The sequence below is a fragment of the Rhopalosiphum padi genome, chromosome 3, assembly GCF_020882245.1.
Source record: "Rhopalosiphum padi isolate XX-2018 chromosome 3, ASM2088224v1, whole genome shotgun sequence".
Taxonomy (NCBI): Eukaryota; Metazoa; Arthropoda; class Insecta; order Hemiptera; family Aphididae; genus Rhopalosiphum; species Rhopalosiphum padi.
In genome coordinates, this window is record NC_083599.1 from 66,408,627 (window position 1) to 66,432,143 (window position 23,517).

Consider the following 23,517-nt stretch of genomic DNA (forward strand, 5'->3'; position numbering starts at 1 on the left):
CTAGAAAGTATAACAACATGAGTTGCTACCAGAACATTTACAGTCTGAAATGAGTAAAGCTCTTTATACCAATAACAATAAAACTGATTTAAAAATGGTACACGGAACTAATAAACAAGTAGCCGAAAATCGTGAAATTGTAAAGATAGTCATTGATGCATTATTGTATACTGCTCGACAAAACGTTGCTCTTCGAGGCATAATGAGCATAAATTATCTAACAATAGAGGGAATTTCCTTGAACTAATTAATTTAGTGGGAAAAAGAATCATCTAGTTCTCAAGTTGCACCTTCAAAAAAAAATATGGTTTCAAAGAATCGGATATCATTTTTATCAAATGTAAGCCAAAACAAATTGTTAGATATTATGAAAGAGTATGTTCGTTCAATAATATTAGAAGAAGTTAGGCAATCACAAATTTTTAGTATAATTATAGACACTACTACTGATTTGTCGAGTTCAGAACAAGTAGTATTTGTGTTGAGGTATGTCTATATGGGAAAAATCAAAAAAAGATTAATTGCTTTGGAAACTGCTGATGATAGTTCAGGTAAAGGGATTTTTGATGTATTTCAAAAAATAATGCAACAGTATAACATTAATTGGTAAGAATATTTATATGCACAATCGTATGATGGTGCTGCTTCAATGCAGGGACAATATAAAGGATTAAAAACATTAATTCAAAAGGAAAATGATAAGGCTATACACGTGTGGTGTTTTGCTCACAGGCTTAATTTAGTTATCACAGACACTACCGATTCTAGTACTAATACAACAATTTTTTTTTGTTGATCTTCAAGCTTTAGTTAATTTTATGAGAGCGAGAAAAATAACTGCGGAATTTGTAAAATATAAAAAGTTTCTTAAGCGCGTTAGATCAATGAAACATTTTTCAGACACAAGGTGGACATCACACGGCCGTGTCATTGAAGTCGTATACTTTAAATTTGATGCTTTACTAGATTCACTTCAAAAACTACCAAACTCTGAAGATAGAATCACTTCTGCTGGAGCTAAAAACTTTTTAAAAATAATAACCTTATTCAATTTTATTTTATCCATGATTTTTATGAATAACATATTTGGTATTACTACACCTCTTTCAAATTATTTCCAATCCAAATCCTTAGACTTAAGAGAACCTATTACTTTAATGGATACTAGCGTAAAGCAATTAACTCATAAAAGGAATGATACTGAATATGAAAAATTACTAAGCGAAGTATACAATTTGCCGAAAATAATTGTCTTTCTTCTACAAGCTTAAAAGAAAATAGAAAAATAAATAAAAAAAAGAATGCCTGGTGAAAACAATGGGGATGAAGTATTATCTTCTCCAAAATATAAGTATAAATGTGAAACTTATTTTAAAGTTTTGGATTAAATCATCAGTTCTATTCATACAAAATTTAACGAATCCCATGAAATAATAAAAGATTTAGTTATATTATCTCCAGAAAGAATAGCATTATATAACAACTAAAATCAAACACTACCATATGATGCTTTAATAGATTAGGAACGTAGATACAAAACCTTAATGTAGAACAATTAAAAAACGAATATAAAACATTTTCTAAAAGTTTCAATGAGTTAATTTCCAGCAGTAATTTACCATCTCAACTTCATACAGAAATGAAAAAAATTAGCAAACAAGGAGAATGTGATCATAACTGTGATTCTGAATTAAATAATAGTAGCAGTAGCACTGATAGTGGATAAAGCAGCAAAATAACTGATGAATTAGAAAAAATAAAATTCCACACCATGCTTCATGTATTATCAACTCTGGATTTATCTGTTGCTTTTCCTAATTTATATTTGGCATTTAAAGCTTATGGAACAATTCCAATGTTATCAGCATCAGCAGAGAGGACAATTTCAAAAGTAATTAATTAACATACTTAAATTATGTAATATTAACTATTAATTATTTTGTATGATACTTAAGGTGAAACTTATCAAAACTAGACTCAGGAAAACGGTTAATGAAGGAAGGCTTGAGAGCTTATTAATGCTTAGCGTTGAAAAAGATGTTCAAATTGACTACTAAGAAATTATAAATCGATTTGGTCAATTATCTATAATATTACAACAGGCACTTTTGTTTGTTTAATTTAAAATTTAAATTTAAACAATATATTTTATTTAAACCAATTTCAAGTAAATCTACAATTTTTATTAATTTATGTATACTGCACACTGTTACTTACATCATTTTGTTTAAACATTATTTTAAAGTGAATGTTTTTAAATAAATTGTGATAAATTTATTGTGTAGGTAATGAATTTCCCATTTTTCTATCAAAATTTAGTACCTATTGTTGTGTTTTAACACTTTAAATAAATAATAAAATAATTGATATTAATTATAGCCTTTTATTAATTTACGCCATAAAGCTTAGATAACACACACTCATCGTCATAACTGAAAATATACATTTTTTAAAACAAAATAATACTAAGTATATTATACACAGTATAACATACGCAATAACATCTTCCAGTGTTACCACATATCTCTCCTTTAGAAATATTTATAATAATAATAATAATATAACATATTCGTTTATAATTTATTTTGACATATAACAATATATTTTTTTCTTTTTATGAAAAATAACATTAATATAGTTTATAAACGACATATCACATGTTTACTAATTAATAATTTGTACTTGATTTTAATAAGAGTATCTATCATGTCACTTATAATCCTTATAATCCTTAAGATAACCAGGTGTCTTTTATTCTTTCTGACTTTTTAACTGGCACCTTTATTTTTTTTTTTCATCTACTATCTTTTTTCCTACATCATTTAATATTATCCTATGTTTTAAAAACCTTCTATTTCTTAATAGCGTACCCCCATTAATGACCTTTACTTTGAAATTTCTATAATTTGTTCCTTTCTCTTCAATTAACCCTTTACTCCGGAATTTGTTGTCATTTCTTATTTGTATCTACACTGAATCACCTACCTCAAAATGTTCACATTTCTTTGCTGATCTGTCATACACTTTTTTTTTGTTTCTCTGATCTCATAACTAATTCTTTTTTTATTTGAGTATTACCCTTGACCTTAGATTTGTCCATACTGGGAATTAATGATTTTACCTTTCTTTTAAATAACATCTCAGCTGGAGCCGGAATAAGTTCACTAATTGGAGTGTTTCTGTACTCCATTAAACATTTATTCCAATCAAGACCCTCTTCTAAAGCTTTACTTAACATTTTTTTTACTGTTTGTATGGCTCTCTCCACCATTCCATTAGATTGCGCATATACTGGAGAGGAATTTACCAATTCCATGTCAAAATCCTTAGCAAACTGTTTAAACTGTTCTGATGTGAATTGTTTGCCACTGTCTGATTTCAAAATATTTGGAATCCAAACCTTGCAAATATAGGGACCAATTCTGATATCACATGATCTGAATCAATTTTCTTTAACAATGCTATTTCCACTTATTTTGAAAAATAATCTATTACTAATAGAAAATTCTTATTATTTATATGAAATATATCTATACCTACAATCTGCCAACTATCATCTGGAGTTTCACTTGGTCTCATAAACTCTTTTCTTTTTGAGCATTGATATTTTACACACAGCTCACAACTTTTCACCTTTAACTCAATATCTTTATTTATGTTTGGCCAATAAACTGCTCCTCTAGCTCTCAATCTGCACTTTTGCATCCCTAGGTGATTATAGTGTATTTTATTTAAAACCTCTTTTTGCAAAGATAATGGTACCACTATTTTATTATCTTTTAACAATAACCCATTGTTAATTACCAAGGAGTTTTGCACATTCCAATAAACTTTTAAATTGTCTGGTATTTTATTATAGCATGGTCAACCTGTTACCACCCATTCCTTAACGACTCCTAAGTCTTTGTCCTTGTCAGTCTCTTTGATATATTCAACCAATTTTCTGGATGACATAGGAAAATGTTCTGAAGTGCTTTGAATTTCAATTTTTGCTACTTTTAAAATATCATTTTCTTCCTCCAAATCATCCATAAATGCTCTTGAAAGTGTGTCTGCTATGTACATCAGAGCACCTTTTTTAAATTGTATACTAAATTCATACATTTGAAGTCTAATTCTCATTCTCTGCAACCTCATAGGTGTATCTATCAATGGCTTCTTGAATATATACTCTAACGGTTTATGATCGCTTTCAATAATTATTTTCCTACCATAAATAAATTGATGGAACCGCTCACAACCCCAAACTATTGCATATGTCTCTTTCTCATTTTGAGCCCATCTAGACTGTACCTCTGTTAATGCTTTAGATGCATAAGCAATTGGTAAGTTATTCTGAAGTAGAACCGCACCTACTCCAAACTGTGAAGCATCAACCGATAACATTATTTCTCTATTTGGATTTATATTTTTGGAAAATTGATTTATACACAACTAAATAAGTTTGAAAAATGGTAACTAAGTGTCTAGCTATCAGTCGTTAACCGGTGTAATACCGTGTCTTGTCGCACGCCCGGTTCTTTTTTGAATATATATAAAAAATAAATAAGTACGAAAAATGGTAATCGAGTGTCTAGCTATCAGTCCTCATTCGATGCAAATCGGTACCTGTGCTGGGCAATCCGCCTACGGATATCGCCAACGGCGAAATATCTAACATTGCAAAATGACGCCAAAATGTTGGCATTAGCAAACATTAAGGACATTAAGAAAGAAGATAAAAAGCCTGGTATCCAAATTGAGATTGAAAAAAAAGTATGTTCAAATTGTATTTAAATTTAGAAATTGAAATAATTTTAAAAATTAATATATGTATTTACTTGTATAAACTCAAAATAATAAAATTACAAGGCTGGGCATTAACGAGTTAATAAGTTAAAAGTTAAGTTAATTTTAACTTATTAACTTAACTAGTTACATTGAAAATTTAAAATAAATTATAATTTTTTTTAATCTAGTGTGATTCTTGGTGGTGTCCAAAACATTCAAATCTTGCTTTAATTTATAAAAAGTTTAAGATCTTAACTTTGGACGATAAACTTGAAATCGACCTGGCCTTGAAACGGCAAAGATATTGGAGTCGCCAAGGAGAGGTAATTTCATAGTGTATAATATCTCAAGAGGTAAAAAATTTAACTATTGTAAAAACCCAACATACAAACATAAATAGTGTTCTTTTATTAAATATTATAATAGGTTGATTCACTCTAATTTTTAAAGTAACAAAGCTAAACGTGATCTGCTGAGCATAAATATGCTATATTATGCACTTGCAAAACGGAAACAACAAATGCACAAGAAGCGTCTTCTTAATCCACAATATATTGTCTCTAAATGATTGCATAAAAATTATATTTTTAATTGTTATATTTGTATTTACATGTTTATCAAATTTTTTAGATTAGGTGTTGTGTATTCAACCGTAAATCTGGTGTGGATAAACACACTAATCCACCAAGATGCTGGATCGAATTCAATACACTCACAACAAATAAGGTGAATGGTGCCAGTAAAGATATAATAGAAGAAAAATTTAATTCCATAAATATAACTGTATCATCTGATGAAGATTTTTGATTTGTGAAAATTTAAAAATAAATATTTATCAATAATAACTAAATTACACTAATATTGATTACTTAATTTAAAACATTAAAACAATACCAAATTAATATATTTTACACTTAGGAATATGGTAAGATTTTGATTCTTCCTTTTAGTCAGTCTTGTTAAGGATAGCATTCCTCAAGTAATCAAATAATTTATCTTCATTGTAATTGTGATAGGATTTGGAACTTGAAGTCGTTTTGTACGCTTTCAGTATACTAAAATACAATGTTAAATGAAAAATCATTGAATAATTCGTATTTGTAAATCAAGTATCCGAATTCAGTAAAGGTATCATTAATATCATAGAATTTATCGATGTGTGAATATATAATATTGAATTTTGCGCAAATGATCAGACTGCTAAATGCACAATGTATAAGCTTTCCAAAAACTGGGTTCTGTTTACTGTAATTGTAAATAATTGTAAATAAATGTGTAAATGTAAATAATTAAAAATGTATACAGTGTATACACAGACAATTTTTATTTAAGGTTATAAATTATATATAAAACGTAAAGTTTTAAGTATTGTAATAAAATAGCCAATGCTCAGAGTGAGTAATGCATGTTTTGTACATGGAATAATTATATTAAATTAAGTTGTTCTTTTATTTGTCATAGAAGCACCAGATAGTATGTTGTATAACGACATGAAATATAACGGCAGTTTGCGATGGACTAGAGAACCCATACTGGGCCGGTCCGCCCCAAAAAAGGTGCTTAGGGCAAGGCAAATGAAAAGGCAAATAATTGCACGCCATAGCGATGTAAGTATAATAATGTATACTACTCATTTTACAAATAATAAAATATTATTAATTTTCCAAAGAAATCAATAATGGCCGTTGCAAAAATGATCGCCTACGTTAAGGGTATGGGGCATACAAAAGTAAATTCTTCAACTTTACAATTGGCTTCGTTTGCATCAGGATTATTCAACATCAAAATTGACAACGTATTAAAGTACCAATCTTTGGAGATCCAAAAAAAAATTGTTTAATTTAGACACATTTAATGGCTGTTCGAATACCTCAAGACATCTTTCGATATTTAATAAAGTAAAATCCAAATTCAATATTAATGCTGATGACCAATCAATAATAGATTTCCTTATTGCTGATAATAAACATATAAATAAACAGTCAAAAAAAAAAAATTCAGTTCACAAAAATGAAATAAAATCAATTGTGTCCAGTTTAACTTTTAAGAGTCTTATCGGTATTGATAATTTTAAGTAAGTACTGGTAAAAAAATTAAAGATCGAAAATTTTTTTTTAATTTGTAATTAATACTCTTTACAGTTCTGCGAAAAGTACAACAAATTTAACAACAACGTGTCATGAAGATTATAATACAAATAATATAATTGTGATGGGACAAGAATTAAATAAATTATTATTTCTGTTAGAAAACAACATCATTACCCAAAAATTGTGGGTAAAAATCTGGTGTGGATAAACACACTAATCCACCAAGATGCTGGATCGAATTCAATACACTCACAACAAATAAGGTGAATGGTGCCAGTAAAGATATAATAGAAGAAAAATTTAATTCCATAAATATAACTGTATCATCTGATGAAGATTTTTGATTTGTGAAAATTTAAAAATAAATATTTATCAATAATAACTAAATTACACTAATATTGATTACTTAATTTAAAACATTAAAACAATACCAAATTAATATATTTTACACTTAGGAATATGGTAAGATTTTGATTCTTCCTTTTAGTCAGTCTTGTTAAGGATAGCATTCCTCAAGTAATCAAATAATTTATCTTCATTGTAATTGTGATAGGATTTGGAACTTGAAGTCGTTTTGTACGCTTTCAGTATACTAAAATACAATGTTAAATGAAAAATCATTGAATAATTCGTATTTGTAAATCAAGTATCCGAATTCAGTAAAGGTATCATTAATATCATAGAATTTATCGATGTGTGAATATATAATATTGAATTTTGCGCAAATGATCAGACTGCTTAATGCACAATGTATAAGCTTTCCAAAAACTGGGTTCTGTTTACTGTAATTGTAAATAATTGTAAATAAATGTGTAAATGTAAATAATTAAAAATGTATACAGTGTGTAATATAACAATTTTCTTACTATTTGTCATACGGCATAAAATCATCAGTAATATTTGAATTCGACAATATTTTGTGGATCATTAAATTTCATGAATTCATTATAAACTTCCATAGGTATAATATTGAACAATTGGTAGTTTTTCAATTGTTTAAATTGAGTAACATTCCAATTGATAATTGGAATGGTTTGTTGAACAGTTTGATTTGGTATTTGCTTCCTGTAAATAATAGATGTTTAAAATATGAAATATGTATATATCAATGTATAAGAAACTTACTTAATTTCAAATTCAACTAGATGTCCCAATTGTTTGCTGTTTAAAGCATCATTTATCTTTTTTTTGTAACTATTGACTTTTTTTAACTTTTGTTTTTTTAAATTTGTATCGGCAGACATTATTTTATTGATTATTGAATTTTTGTGTAATATGTAATTTTCGTAGTAATTATTTTGACCGATTATGTTGACAATTTTAGTGTGTAGAGTATTTGTGTTATGTATAAAAATGGTTGTGTGCAAGACATTTTGAATCTGAGCATTGTTTTTTACTAAATGATCAGAAACATTAATGTTAAATATACCATTTGCCTTTAAAAACAATTCAATATGATTACTATCTATAACATTCCCCATCTTGTATAATGTTTGAATTGCTTGGGCAATGTATCGATAGGCTTTCTAAAGATATAATAATTTATAAGTTATTTAGTATTTAATCCAGATTATAAAAAAATATAAACTTACTTCATTCTGATATTTATTTTTTTTAAAAACTTTTGTTTTTTGTTTTTTTATTATTTTCCACACTGCAGGTGAATCTTCATTTTGTACGTCAATATGTGGTTGAACCATGGGAACCAAACCAACTAAATAATATAAATATATTAATTTAATATTATGTGAATAAAAGGCAAAATAAACATTATATATATACAGGAGGCATCGCTTTCTGTGCAGTTCACGATACGAAATATTACGTAAATTCGCGAGATGTGTAAATTTTAGCCTTTTATAACCTAATGATTTTTTCGACGAACCCTATGGATGACGAAGTGAAGCGCATTACCGCAGCAAGTCCGAATACCTGGCATCATGCGGCAACCGTATGCTAAACCATAACTTTGAAAAAATATTAAAAAATAACCATAGCCCCTACAGCTATAAAAAATACGTCCCTGTAAAGGGTACGTACTCTGCTACCCTGTGGATGCATTTAGGAGGGTAAATTTAAACACGAAAAACGCTCGTTTTTTTTAATTTTTGACCCCCCGAAGACGGTTAAAAACGGCTCGTACGGTCTCGACACAAGACGCCAAATTTCATCACGGGCCTCCAATTAATAAATATCTCGAAGTTTCAGAAACGTCAGACGACATGCCGAGTTTTTCCGAAATAACTTTGCGGAGGGGGGGGGGGGTCAAAAGTACCCCTAATGTTGTGGGCCGTTTAGAGGGTCTCGAAACAAAATTTTTGGTGCTGAAACGGGGCACCCAGGTTGAAACCCGACCGAGATATCCTTAAATCAAAATGAATGAAGGGTTGGGGGTCTGAGTATGCCGGCTGAGTCTATATATACTTAACCGGGTGAGTCTATACAGAGTGACTTAGAGTCATGAAAACGGTAAGAGTGCAATCCTCGTTACTATCACCCCTTAGTGGTTTTGAAAACGACAAGTTCAAATAACGTCAAATCAGTGTATAAATATATACGCAGGTAAAAAAAAAAAATAAATAAATAAAATAAAATAAAAAACATAAAATTTTCGGCTACAACCGGTATGAGTCTAGCAGCGCAATTTGAGATTTGGGTGTTGATGAACTCTATAATCATTTATACGCAATTGAATTAAATGAAGTATCAAATAAAGAAAGAAAAGCTTATGAGAAAGTCTTACAATTTTCGAGTAATCTTTTTGCAACAAACATCATTCGGTACATGACATTCGATTACAGGGTCGCAATAGCTGGGGCTGATCGGGGGAAGGTCGTTTTTTCGCCAAAAAATCGAGAGGTACCCCCCGTTGTGAACTTTTATCATTTGCCGGATGAATCCCGCTGTAGACCGTCAATGCACAATGAGATCACCGCCTCCGTGATATATATTAGTTATATATTGGTTTAGCATACGGTTGCCGCATGGTGCAGTTTACACGGACTTGCTGCGGTAATGCGTATTCCGTCGTCATCCATCGCAATTGTTACCGGGAAAACGCGAATGAAAACTGACAATTTCGTGCTTTGGAAAATCACGTTTACGAGCTGTTTGCCGGGAAAACCGTGGGAGATATGACGAAAACTAATAAAGATTAAATTGTTGTCCGTAGGGATCTGCATAAGTTCTATTATTTAGATTTTTCGAAAACGTGTTATTTAGGTTTTTTAAAAACATCGTATACGTCAAACGCCATTTAAAAAATAAAAGTTTTAAATAATGACTTTTTGGAAAAACGAAAAACTGGTCCTAGTGAAGAATATGATTACTATATACCTATTGCCTTTATCATCCAGCCCTGTAAATTACCCCTGTAATTTTACCCCTGTAATTTTACCCCTGTAAATACGCAATTGTAAAATTGTAACCTTAGTATTTTTTATTAATGTTATTAGTGGTAAATTTTCTTTGGGAGTTAGTTACTTGGACTAATATAAACAAAAAATTAAAAATCAAATAGAATACATTTGAAGGTTTATCACTTACAAATGGCAAACAACAACAAATCATTATCTATATTATCTTTATTGTGTACAAATTATTTTATACTTATATTATGTTTCTATTGACTTTTATTTTTTAGAAACTAATTGAATAACATAAAACAAATATTTATAAGAAAAATAACAATACAACATTATTAATGATTTTATAAAAGTTATATACTTTATAATAATATAATTAATTATGCTAAATAAAATATAAATATTTGCTCCTTATGAAAAAGATGGAATACTTACAGTCACAAAATTGTGGATACACCAAATTGATTTGGGGTATGGAGGGTTCTGGAGCTTTAACATGAGCTTCTACAGAGCCCTTAGCCATCCCCACAATCAGATGGGATCTGTCGCTTGCCATTTAAAAATAATGTACAACTGTACAATGTACAAACTCATACAGAAATGCAGTGTTATTATAATCATGCATAAACAAACGATTGAAATGTGGGAAGGGGGTTTCGTGCTTAAGTGCGATCGACGATTGCGGATGTCTATTTTTAGTAATCCTGCCGGTCGTAAAAAAAAAAAACCCCCAGTAGTTATAGCTCAGTGATTTTAGAGTTTTTGGTATTTTTGCATAAAATTAACAGGGATAACAGCCGAGTACGAGTGTAATGTAATGGTGCAAGTCTCATTTCGATCGCACAATTATTCGATTTTTAATTAATTTTTAAGCAATTGATTTGCATGAAACACCGAGGGATTGCGCCGTGCGCGGCCATCAAACCAACGACCGCTCACATTTTAATATAAATATGATGGTGATATTTTTTTAAATTTTATTATAATACTAGCTGCCCGTGTGCCTCGGTGTGAGTGTGCCTCGGTGTGAGTGTGCCTCGGTGTGAGTGTGCCTCGCTGTGAGTGTGCCTCGCTTTGAGTGAAACTCGCTGTAAGTGAATACCCTAGGACGGATAGAAGAGCTTGAAAGCGGAAAGTTTTCAAAAAAAGAAAGATTTGGCGGTAATAAGTCCGCGGTGTTGGTACCACTGATTAGTAATACTGCGAGTCTTCTATCGGAATGATGATAAGTCGTCGATTGTTTGGCGGTATTCTTTCGAATGTGAAAAGTTTTTGAAAGTCGAGATTGAGACGTAGACTTTTGAGTGTCTAGCTATCAGCCCTCTACCGGTGTAAATCGATAACCGGCTGCGGAATCCGCCTACGGCGGATTGTCTGACCTCCTGGCGTCGAATTAAGAAAAAATGTTATAGTGGAATGTCGTCTTTTGAGCGTTGAATAATCAGTAATCACTCGTGAAAATAAATTTATATGCAACTACTATGCCTACCAGGTAGGCAATCCGACTGCGTCGGATCGCGGACCCCGTCGGCGCAATAAGTGAAATCAAAACGTTGTATGAACTCAACTTTCAAAAAGCTTTAAGGAAAACCAAACCAGCCGGGTAGGCGATCCGCCTACGTCGGATCGCAGACAATGTCGGCGCAATCAGTGAAATAAGAACTTTTCTCTAACCCCCGTTTCGATAAAATACTAACATCAGCCAATACACTCGTTAATATTATATATTATTATTAAATATAATACACGCGATTAAATTTGCAATGTATCGTGTTAAAAAAATTAAATATTACATACAATCCCATGTATTTTATTAGGTAGATATTATATAAAACATTAGAAATATAATTTATTTAATTATTTAATGTTTATTACATAATCGGTGTAACAATGATTTGTGTACAGATGAGGAGAGTATGAGTTTTACACATATAATACACTTATAACATATCATGTTTGTAACGTTTAAGTCCACCAGAACATTGTCCACGTACAATTATTATGATAAAAAAAAAAAAATATAAGTAATATCATTTATGTTTAAAATTATTTTACTATTATTGTAATGTATTCGATTCTTTTTTTTTTAATAATTTTAATTATATTTGATACCTACTCACATTTTTTTTCATAGTACATACACAAACACACGCACAAATATATTTATACGATTTCCCACTTATATATCGTGGACGTATATCAAATTATATGTATATAGTTAAACCTATTAATATCGTTAAACGTGACGTGTTTTTAAATATTTTATTATTATGTATGTATAACAGACTTAACTATAACGTACAAAAAACGAAATACGTGTGATATATAATAAAGTCGTAGGAAATTTACCGACGAATAAACCTTCCGTCATATCAGTACACCGCTATCGACAGATCACTGGACTCTCGACGACGGCAATGAGCACACGCGTAAAATAAAATCGTACGTAAAACCGATATAATGAGGTTATTTATTATTAAGTCATAATAATTCAACGATCTACGACGGAAAAAAAAAAATGTCGAAATTTTAAAATATAAAATCGCGTAATAAAAAAAATCGAAAAAAAGTGCAAAAAATGTGGGCGGCCGTGTGAATCAAAGCGCCGCCGGAAATACCGCCGGAGCGGGATTCGTTCTCGTTACACCTGCCTAATCCTGTATCCTATCCTAACGCCTAAACCTATCGACTACAGTTCGAGTTGAAAACCGACGTCGAATCTCGAGCACTTGAGCCGTTTCCGAGCCGCGACGAATCGGGCGTCTAGCACCGTTTTACCCACGAAATCCGTACGATTCGACTCTAAACGCGTTTTTTTATTTCTTCGCCCACGACGTCCGCCGAGACATCGTAATTTTTTTAATCACATTTAGCGTAATATGTATAAAACATGATTTATTATTCAAAAAAATAACTCAAAGGCCGTGAAATCGTATTCGGGAGATCGGTCAACGCGATCGCGACCCGGAGAAAACAAACGCGTAAAAAGAGAGCACACCGAAGACGCGAAAAACACGTCGAGACCGCACGAACGGCTACTCAAAAGTCGAAATTTTCGGAAAAAAAAAATGATAGGTATTAAAATATCGCGGGAGCACGATACCGGACGGCGGTGATAAGAGCGGGCTTCGGGAGTCGCGCGGCCGTCGGCACGGGCGACGGCGGCGACGGGTGAAGCCGTCGGCGATAATAACAGCGAAAAGGCGATAAGGTCGGAATTTTGTGATTGGCTCTCCGCTAAAGTACCGGCAGCGCTCCGGAGGACAACGAACGAACTCCTTCACGTTTTATTATATTAGATATAATATTCATAGATGTGTATACGATTTCATTCGCGTTATCGAAATTACTTATATCTACTGGGTTTTTTCTGTATCGGCCGGCAGTATTACTAAGAATAGAAATCTACAACCGACGATCGCAGAGCCGTCAACGCGCTAAGCACGGACCCCCTTCCACCCACTGTGCCAACCACACCACAATCGTCTTCGTCGTCCAAAACCGCGGACGTTTCAGAATTGATAATAGTGTATATTACGTCTAATTTGATACAAATCATACGAAAAAAAATATTAAAAATCAAAATATTGCACTACGACTTAGCAAATCATATCATTGGTTTCGTTGGATGTCTGCTTTGTGGGGAATGCATTTTAGATGCATACAATTAGCGTACAGTGGTGGTTGGCTCGAGTTAACAAGAAAATAATACTTGGTGCAGGTTTACTAGGAGTATAAATTATTTAAGTTGTAGTAATATATACGTAATATATACATTGCATGGGCTATTGAATAATATTTTATTTAACTATGATAAATAATTGGTTGTTTCGAGAATTGTATTTCGTAGTTTATCGAATATTATTTATTATAACATATGTTATGAAGATTATGCATTTAACGACGACAACGATGGCTGGGTAGTCAACGGTGCAAGGGGGTTTCGTGCTGAGGGCGATCGACGATTGCGGGTGTCTATTTTTAGTAATCCTGCCGGTCGATACAATAAAAAACCCAGTAGATATAAGTAATATGGTTAATGCGTTTTAATTCGTATACATAATGCAGTTTATTAGACCACCAATTATTTATCATTGTAATATATTATATTATTTGAAAACTCTTTAGTTTCGATAGTTATCCTCTCTCAAGTACCAACTAGATTCCATGTAAAATCCCATGCCATTCACAGGGATCCTTCTACATTTAGGCGGGGGGCACCTACGTGTTCCTTTGCGATAATTGGCACTTTAACACTGCAAAGTTGTAGAGCACGAGCCGCTGATTACGATTCCGGTTTCAAATTTTTGCGGAAATGAATACCGTGGAAGTATATGGGCGGGGAAATTTGTGCGGGCGGGGGGTCGTAAATATTACGTAAATTCGCGAGATGTGTAAATTTTAGCCTCCCGTATAGAGTAAGTCATGTAGAGTCGAGGGATATCAATTTCAAAACGATACTACCAAAATTGAATTTTTAGTAATTGTATTTCGTATGATGTGTATCAAATAGACGTAATATGCACTACCGCGGTAGATACGTATAGGTTTAAAATAAATTTACAATCAAAATATTGGACTGTGACTCAGTCAATGATATCCCTAGCTTCGTTAGGGTCTCTACTATGCTGGGGATGCATAATAATCACTACCGCGGTAGGTACAAATCGGTTTAAAATTAATTTAAAATCATAATTTTGTAATATATACGTAATATATACATTGCATGGACTATCGAATAATATTATATTTTACTATGATAATTATTTGGTGGTTTTGATAGTTGTATTTCGTAGCTTATTGAATATTATTTATTATAACGTATGTTATAAAGACAATACATTTAACGACGACAACCATGACTGGGTAGTCAACGGTGGAAGGGGGTCTCGTGATTCGTGCGATCGACGATTGCGGGTGTCTATTTTTAGTAATCCTGCCGGTCGATACAAAAAAAAACCCAGTATATATAAGTACGATATGGTTAATGCGAATGAAATCGTATACATAACGCAGTTTATTAGACCACCAATTATTTATCATTGTAATATATTATATTATTTGAAAACTCTTTAGTTTCGATAGTTATCCTCTCTTTAATACAGAGAAAATCTACAGAATAATTAAGGAAAAAAATATAGTTTTAGTAAAATGCAATTCAGGATATGATTGATTAAGTTATATATTTGCTGTTACAATCGAAATAATTATAATTTTAATAGGTTCAAGGAGAAATAGTTTGTTTTTCCAATTTTTAAAATAAAAGTATTTTTAAAATATTTAATATTTAAAACAAAATCATGGTTAATACACGGACATTAATTATACAACATTTTGATTTTAAATAGTTTTTTTTTCGAACTATAATATGTCCTGGGTACTTATAATATGCACTACGAATATACACACTATTAACACAATGACCAACGACCGCTCACATTTTAATATAAATATGATGATGATATTTTTTTAAATTTTATTATAATATATAATATTCATAGATGTGTATACGATTTCATTCGCGTTATCGAAATTACTTATATCTACTGGGTTTTTTCTGTATGGGCCGGCAGGATTACTAAGAATAGAAAGCTACAACCGACGATCGCAGAGCCGTCAACGCGCTAAGCACGGACCCCCTTCCACCACAACAACACCACAACCATCATATATTTTAACCCCCCTTACCACCCGCTACGTCATTGAGTCGCCGCCGTCATCGTCGTTAATCGCAGCGTGTTACAGTTAATCATTTATTTCTCTCTACACAGACTCAGTGTGCACACGTCTCCAAATGGCAAGAAGACGAAAGTTCCTAATTTTGTCAGTGGCCGACGATATGGCGAACTCTTCTATTTTGGACAAACATCTAGGTATATTTTTTTGCTCGTATTAATTTAATATTTTATTGGTTTCGGACAACAACTCATTAACACATTCGCTGCGTTTGTCCTCAACAATATTAATATTATTATTTTTTTATATTAAAATATTTTATATTTTTATATTATTATATTTGCTTTTATATTAATATTTTTAAATTGTATAGGTTTTGAAACCCATAAAACGAAAGCCGAAAAATTCGAATTTACATCAAAATTTGAAGTTAACTCCTTAAACAAACAAATGGATATGTATAGAAAATCTATATTAGATACCACATATATGTACGAAAAAAACAAAATGTTTAATATAAAAAATGATGTTACAGTTGTTTCTAAAAAATTTATAAGTTCTGGAACGGTAATTAAAACCCTTTGTGCGCAAACATCACCCATCAAACCAGAAGACATAATAGTATGTATTGCTTAACTAAAACTATTTATAACAAATAAAATTTTTTTTTAATATTTTGTTTTACAGATTGGTGTTAATGACTTTTCGATACTTAGAAGTACCAAATCTAAAATTGATCTTTTATTTTTGGGCCCTGCCGCTTATATTAATCATTGTTCATTCAATACTAACTGGGTCGCCGATAAATTATGTTCGCAAGTATGGTGCGCAAAAGCAATAAGGGACATATATCCTGGTGAAGAAATAACTGCAGACTACGGTAAAGACTATTTTGGAACCAACAACGTAGATTGCCAATGCAAGTGCTGTAATAAACGGCGAGTAAATAATGGTATGCATACAAATTCATTTAAAACATTGTAGTACAAAGTTTGAGTTGATTATAATTTATTTCCCTGTACTTTTCCTTAGGATTACCTCAGTAATCCTGACAGAAGGTGTATAGACATATAAAAATAATCTATATATTATATCATTTTAATAGAACCACTTGCATTATTTCAAATAAATTTATGACAATATGTTTGTGTTTGTTTCATAATATAATTTAATTTAATTTTTAACTTTTAGTGGTAAATGCAAATATTGTCGACGCAGAACAAACACCAAATTGCATGGATGATGACAATGAAACAACTCATAAAGGTATAACATGCAACCCAACTTACTTTTATCAAAGTGATTTAAAGTACCACCAAAAAACAATTCATGAAGACAACAGTTCATTTAAGTGCACAGTTTGCAAGAAAACATATTCAACAAAAAAATTATTGAAAAATCATCATGAATTTGTTCATTTAAATTTAAAAAAATATCATTGCACAGACTGTGGTATGAATTTTGGAATGTCAATCACATTGCATCGACATAAAAAAAAGGTAATTTATTAACATTTGAGTAACAAAATATAACATTTAAATAAAAAAAAAACATATTTCTGTTTCAGAATCACAATGTTCCGGAGACCTATTTTTCAAATTATTATTATTTTATATCATTTTTTATAATGTTATATATATATATTTTTTTTTTTTTTTATGTTTCATTATGTTGTTTTGTTGAAACGGTGGATTAGGGCTACTGGCGATACCACCTTGATAAAAAAAACGCTTTATGTGTAAGACCCCTTGGGTAGTGATCTGTTAAATAAAGAAAAAAACATTTACAAAATATTGTTAATATTTATTATATTTTATAAATTTTTATTTCACATATCATAATTAAAAATCAATACATTCATCACTCCGTTCAGAATCTAAAATAAATACATGTTATAAACATTATGCCAAATTATTTATCTGTGGGTATCCTACATAAATAATCAATATTTTTTGTAGCATTGACATTATGAAATGGTTTTCCTTGTTTTTCTCAGTGTAGACTCTGCATCACAACTGTTTGCAATAATGGGTCTTGTAGCGATGAACTCTATAAAATAGCAAAAAAGAAACATTTAAGTATAATGTGTTAGTAAGTACTTTTCAAATTACTTGTATAAGCGTGTACATCAACATTTTTTGTGGCAGTTGGTGTCTCAATTATACTTGTGTACCTGAAAATAAAAATGTTTTAATATAAATGTGTTTTTTTTATATACATGCAATACCTTACTTTTTGACGATGTCGGAATAGTGCTATTGACATCCCAAATGATAGATCACACAATGAAAATAATACTAATTGCAGGATTACAGCGTCTAAAACACTACGTTTAGCCACCAATACAAGTCCAATTCGACTACCAGGGGTAATTTGATAAATAAGAAATACCATGATAACAACTGATAGGAGGAATATTGATAATCATGGTTAAAGTTATATTTTTAACTGTGTTGATAATGTATATTAAAATGTTTTTGTGATAACAGTGTTTTTGTTCTTATATGTAAAACCGCACCGATTATATTCAATGAACACCCCCAATGATGACGTTTTTCCTTGTCATACCATTAAAATTTCAGCCAACCAGGAGCCCGGCAATACCACCTGCTGGGTATATATGCAGGTGCATTTTCCTTTATGATCATCAGTTTAGAGTTTCACTTGACCTCTACGCACCTGTTGCAAGGATCATCTTACTACGACATCTGCATCTCACTTGTTCAAGACGTTCCTGCCTTCAATCTAGCCGTACAAGCCGGTCGTTCCTGCCTTCAATCTAGCCGTACAAGCCGGCCGTCTACATACAGAATCCACCACACCGTAAGTGTAAGACTTTCACTAGTCCCCCCAGATCACTAGGCAAGTGCACCTGATGGGTCACGCGGCCGGGTCTCGCGGTTCGATAGCCGCTTCCACATACCTTTTAAAATTCGCTAAATTTCGTTTCGTCAAATTTCCTCTTAACCCGTTGGCTACCGTTAGCGATGGGCATAGTGTATAGTAGATTAGTAACCGAAACAATTTTCATAATCGACAGAATCTCTCTAAAAATTTCTCTAAGTTCAAATCGTATGGTAAGAATAATCAACAGTTTTTACTAGGGCTAGGATTTATATGCATTTTCCTTAAGTTTAAAATTAATGGTTGTCAGATTTGTCCACGATTTTGCTTATTCTCGTTTAAATAGATCCAATTTTTTATTGGATATAATAAACTAGCCTTAGTTATCACTTATCGAGAAAATCGAAAAATCACTCAAAGTATGAATAAACTTATGGTAATTAATTATTAGTTGAATGTTGTTTTTAATTTTTATTTGCTGATATTATATTAATTAAAAATTAGGCTATGAATTAGGAATAATAGTAACAAATAAAATTCAAAAATTCAAATTACTATTTAAAAATATAATAAAGTCTCTTATTTTCCAGATGTCGGACATTCCATTATTGAATGCTGTGGAAGCTGTTAAAGCCGGATCACTGTCTGCCGGACAGGCTGCCAGGGAGTTCAAAGTCCCGGAAACGACCCTGAGGGCGCACCTCACCAAACTAGGGATCGTTGCGGCCGTTGTAAGCATTGTTTTTTTTTCAGTACTCGTGACTTTAATACCTTGTAATTAAGTGACGGTGTTTTGATAAATTTATAGGCGAGCAGAGGATATACGAAAATATCCGAAAACCAAAATTTGGCTGCCGCGGTTAATCTGGTCTTGATAGATGGCTGTAAGGTAAACGAAGCGTCCAGAAAAGCAAACGTGCCAAGGTCGACGTTAAGAAAGGCGTTAAAAGACCATGAAAAGATCAAAGGTAATTATTTACCATACGTAACTACAAATCAGTTTTATTAACATATTCTTGAAATTCAGGAATACTGCCACCGGCAGCGCCATTAGCATCTGGCCCTACTGTGGGGGACGTCTTAGCGCCATTAGCGTCTAGCCCGACTGTGGGGGACGTCTTAGCGATCGTTGAAGACGACGAACGGCCTGTGGAGGACGTCACAGTCGACGCGGAGGACGTCGAGGTCGATGTGGTGGAAGACGTCGCACTGAAGACCGTCATGAAAGGTAAAATTTTACTCTTGTCTTTAATGTTTGTAATTAAAAAACAAATGTTTGTTATTCAGACGTCATTGTTTTTAAAAATGGCCGTGCCAGGACCGTTCAACGAGAAGTGGTGGTACACACACGTTCGGCATACAGCGTGCCTCCAATCGGAATTGTGTACCCAATTCGGACACCAGCCAGCTCCTCTGTCGACAGTAAGTATAAACCACGACATGAAGTCTCGTCCGTAATTTACGATAATGGTTTTTTTTTTTCAGCTCCGTCTCCGCCTAGCAAAGTTTCGCCACTTCGTGCGACCAGCGATCCGCCAGTCAACAGTAAGTAAAAACCACGACATGAAGTCTCGTCCGTAATGTACGATAATGGCTTTTGGTTTTTCAGCTCACATTGTATTTGCCGAATCGTCGTCGGACGACGAACCGGAGCTGCGATTCTCGCCGGTGGACGACGATGTCCTGCAGGTCAAGTCGCCACTGGCAGTGGACGACATTTTCACTCCGTCACCCCATCCGACGAAACCCGAAGACGTTTACCAGTTTAACGGGAGCGACGATGGTACGCGAGGCGTAACGCCGTACTGTTTATTTGTCTGTTTTATTTTTAACGCCATCATGCTTGTTTCAGAACTCGAGCCAGCACCACTCAGGAGTAGGACCGATGCACCGGCGGCACCAGCTGCGGAAAGGTCGGTCTCACCGATATCCACGGGCCCGATCGCGTCGGGAAACTCGCAAGAGCAAGACGAGGAAGACGACGACGAGCGTTTACTGCGGCCCAAGCGGCTCACCGTCGTCGAAAAACTCGCCAGTTCGACCGACACCCAGGTACGTCCCGTCCACCCATTCGAATCGTAATCGTTGTTAACAATTCGTCTTTGTTCCGCAGCTCGTGAAATACTGCCCGATGTGTGAGTTTATGACTTGCGGTCACAAACTCGGCCGGCACATCGAAAACAAACATTGGGACCAGATGACAAAGCCGCGGAAAGAGAACATCAAAAAGATTTGCGACTACATTGCGAACGAATCGCGAAAGTCATATTCTGTTGTGCCCACGAGGGCCGTGAAAAAGAAAGTAGGTCCCTACTGGGACGACCGGTGCTACAGGGAAATCGTCCACGGGTGAGTTGAAATATGGGTTAGTGCTTTTTATTCACGACGTTTATTTATGTGTTCCATTTCAGTCTCACACTCATGGGAAGAATGAAATGTTACGGCGAGTCCTGGAACCTCCCGGGTGTCAAAGACATGCCGAATCCTTTCGCCGGTCTCTTCAGGTCGGCGGGAGATGACGCCATCTCTGGACCCGCGCCGCTCCCAGAACTCCCCACGACAAGCGCGCCCCCGGTGCGCTATGTACAGGGTCCGTCGCGGCCAGTGGGTAAGCCGACACCGACACCAAAATCAACAACGACACCGACACCGACATCGACATCGCCGCGGCGTCCGACCGGCGCACAGCCCGGCAAACAGTCGTGAGTATTGGCCTTTGAATGCTCGCGGTCGACGTCTTGTTGACATTTCGTTTTTTTTTTTCATTCAGGAACTTGCGCAAGGCGGCATCCAGCAAGGGGCTGAACCATCAGCTGCCCGTCGACCACCCGTTGATAGCCATGCTCGAGCGTACGCTGGCCTACAGCCACGGGGTGGACTCAGCGGCGGCTAAAAATTATGTAGCCAACGTTTCAAGAACATTGGCGTACGTGCAGAGGCGTTTGGTGGAGAACAAAACTCCTCCCGAACACTGGTCGGCGTTGGTCACCGTCGACGTCGATATCTACATTGAATACTTTAGACTGTGAGTGACCGTCGAACGTTCTTTGAAATACAGAATTCGTCGAACGTTTTTTTTTTATATTTATATTTTATACCTAGACGCGAGGAGATCGGGCAAACGAAGGCGACAACGATCAATTATTTGAAAAATTTGCGAATGCTTTTCCACAACATTATGAATTCGTACGTTCAAGAGGACCCCGCCTTCCCTAAGGATTTTGATTTGTCGCCCTGCGTTAAGACGGTCACGGCCATTAAGTTGTTGGACCACAAGCTGGGACTCGTCTACAAAAGGAGTACGAAGCAACAGCCAGGAGAGTTGTTTACGAGGAAGACGAGAGAGGCCGAAACCCTGCCCGAGTTCGAAGCTGTCGTCGAGTCATTCCGCAAAATCAAGGGCACGATCCACGGAAATTTGAGGTTGCTGGAAGACAGGTTCGGGAACTCGGGCACGGTGAACGTCCGGAGCGAGAAAAATAGTCCGCCGGCGGAGAAGGAGGTTTGAAAACGCGCGTCGTGATCGCTTAACAGGCTTATAATTAACCGCTAACATTTTTTTCAGCTCTCAAAACTGTGGCGACAGGCTACCTGTGCCCTAGTAATCGAGCTTCTGTGGACCTCCAAACAACGGAGCGGGGTCGCCGTCGGGATGACCATCGGCGAGTGGGAGTGCCGTCGGACAATGGACACCAGGTCCATAATCACCGTAGCCGAGCACAAAACCGGAGACAAGGAGCCCGCCACGCTCGTCCTCCAAGAGGGCATGGGTGAACTGATGGAGAGGTAGTGTGATTAGTAAAGATATGATATATAATGAGAAACTCTTCGACGTGTTCTGTTTTCAGATATTATCGATTAAGGCTAAGGCTCGGATACGGAAGGCCCAACTTTTTCGTCACGAACCGGGGTGAAAAAGTCGTAAAGATTTACGACGACGTCAATAAAACATTTGGCGCCCGTCTTTCGGCGACTCTGTTCCGGCGCATGGTCGAGACAGAGGGCCGGGACCACGACGCTGCGACGTCTTCGGGGGTGGCGAAGGCGTTGCAGCACTCCGAGGACACCGCCAGCCGCTACTACCGTGTGCCGGACGCGGCGGAGGCGATTCGACGCCAGGGCAACTTGGACCGGGTGGAGCACACGGCTTTACTAAAGAGCTACGTCGATAAACAGTAAGCGAACACACCTCCGTCGACTAAAACACACCGTATACTGACCATGACATATTTTCAGCTTCGAGGACTTTTTCCCACTTATTGCACACTCTCCGTTCCCGAAAACGGAAACGGCGATCGACAAGATAAATGAAAGCGACATAATGATCGATTATCCGTCGGCGGCCATCGATATGGACTACATAATCAAACTACAAGACCGCTATGACGCCACCCTTCTGGCCGAAAGGGTGGACGTTCTAGCAGAGTTGGTGAAGCTCGCCGGTTTCGACCGCGCGAACGTCTCGGACTACGCCATAATAGACGTCGCCAAGAAGAAGAAGGTTCACTTCTTCTTGAATAACCTCAGATACCGCAGGACTGCTAAGTGACAACTGACCGGTGGGAGCACCTGTTTATATGCGTATTTCCAATCTGAATCCTGGCTCCTGGTTGGCTGAAATTTTAATGGTATGACAAGGAAAAGCGTCATCATTGGGGTGTTCATTGAATATAATCGGTGCGGTTTTACATTCGCAAAATCGCGGTAAAACAGCGGTAAAACCGCACCGATTATATTCAATGAACACCCCCAATGATGACGCTTTTCCTTGT

At 34.7% G+C, this 23,517-nt stretch overlaps 1 protein-coding gene across 1 annotated transcript; it reads left to right on the forward strand.

The window, feature by feature from the left end:
- The first annotated feature begins 21,398 nt into the window (after positions 1 to 21,398).
- On the forward strand, positions 21,399 to 23,294 carry LOC132925452 (uncharacterized). Its single transcript, XM_060989849.1, has 6 exons — positions 21,399 to 21,447; positions 21,516 to 21,770; positions 21,848 to 22,247; positions 22,311 to 22,531; positions 22,594 to 22,920; positions 22,982 to 23,294. The coding sequence occupies exons 2-6, from the start codon at positions 21,586 to 21,588 to the stop codon at positions 23,292 to 23,294; spliced, it is 1,446 nt and encodes a 481-aa protein (XP_060845832.1). The 5' UTR covers positions 21,399 to 21,447; positions 21,516 to 21,585.
- Positions 23,295 to 23,517: the final 223 nt, after the last annotated feature.

What these genes read in the sequence shown, in the direction of transcription:
- LOC132925452 (XM_060989849.1), top strand. Translation starts at nt 21,586, where the DNA reads ATGCTCGAGCGTACGCTGGCCTACAGCCACGGGGTGGACTCAGCGGCG. An exon ending in GTCCGCCGGCGGAGAAGGAG is followed by an intron (nt 22,248 to 22,310) that starts GTTTGAAAACGC and finishes CATTTTTTTCAG; the next exon opens with CTCTCAAAACTGTGGCGACA. An exon ending in ATGGGTGAACTGATGGAGAG is followed by an intron (nt 22,532 to 22,593) that starts GTAGTGTGATTA and finishes TTCTGTTTTCAG; the next exon opens with ATATTATCGATTAAGGCTAA.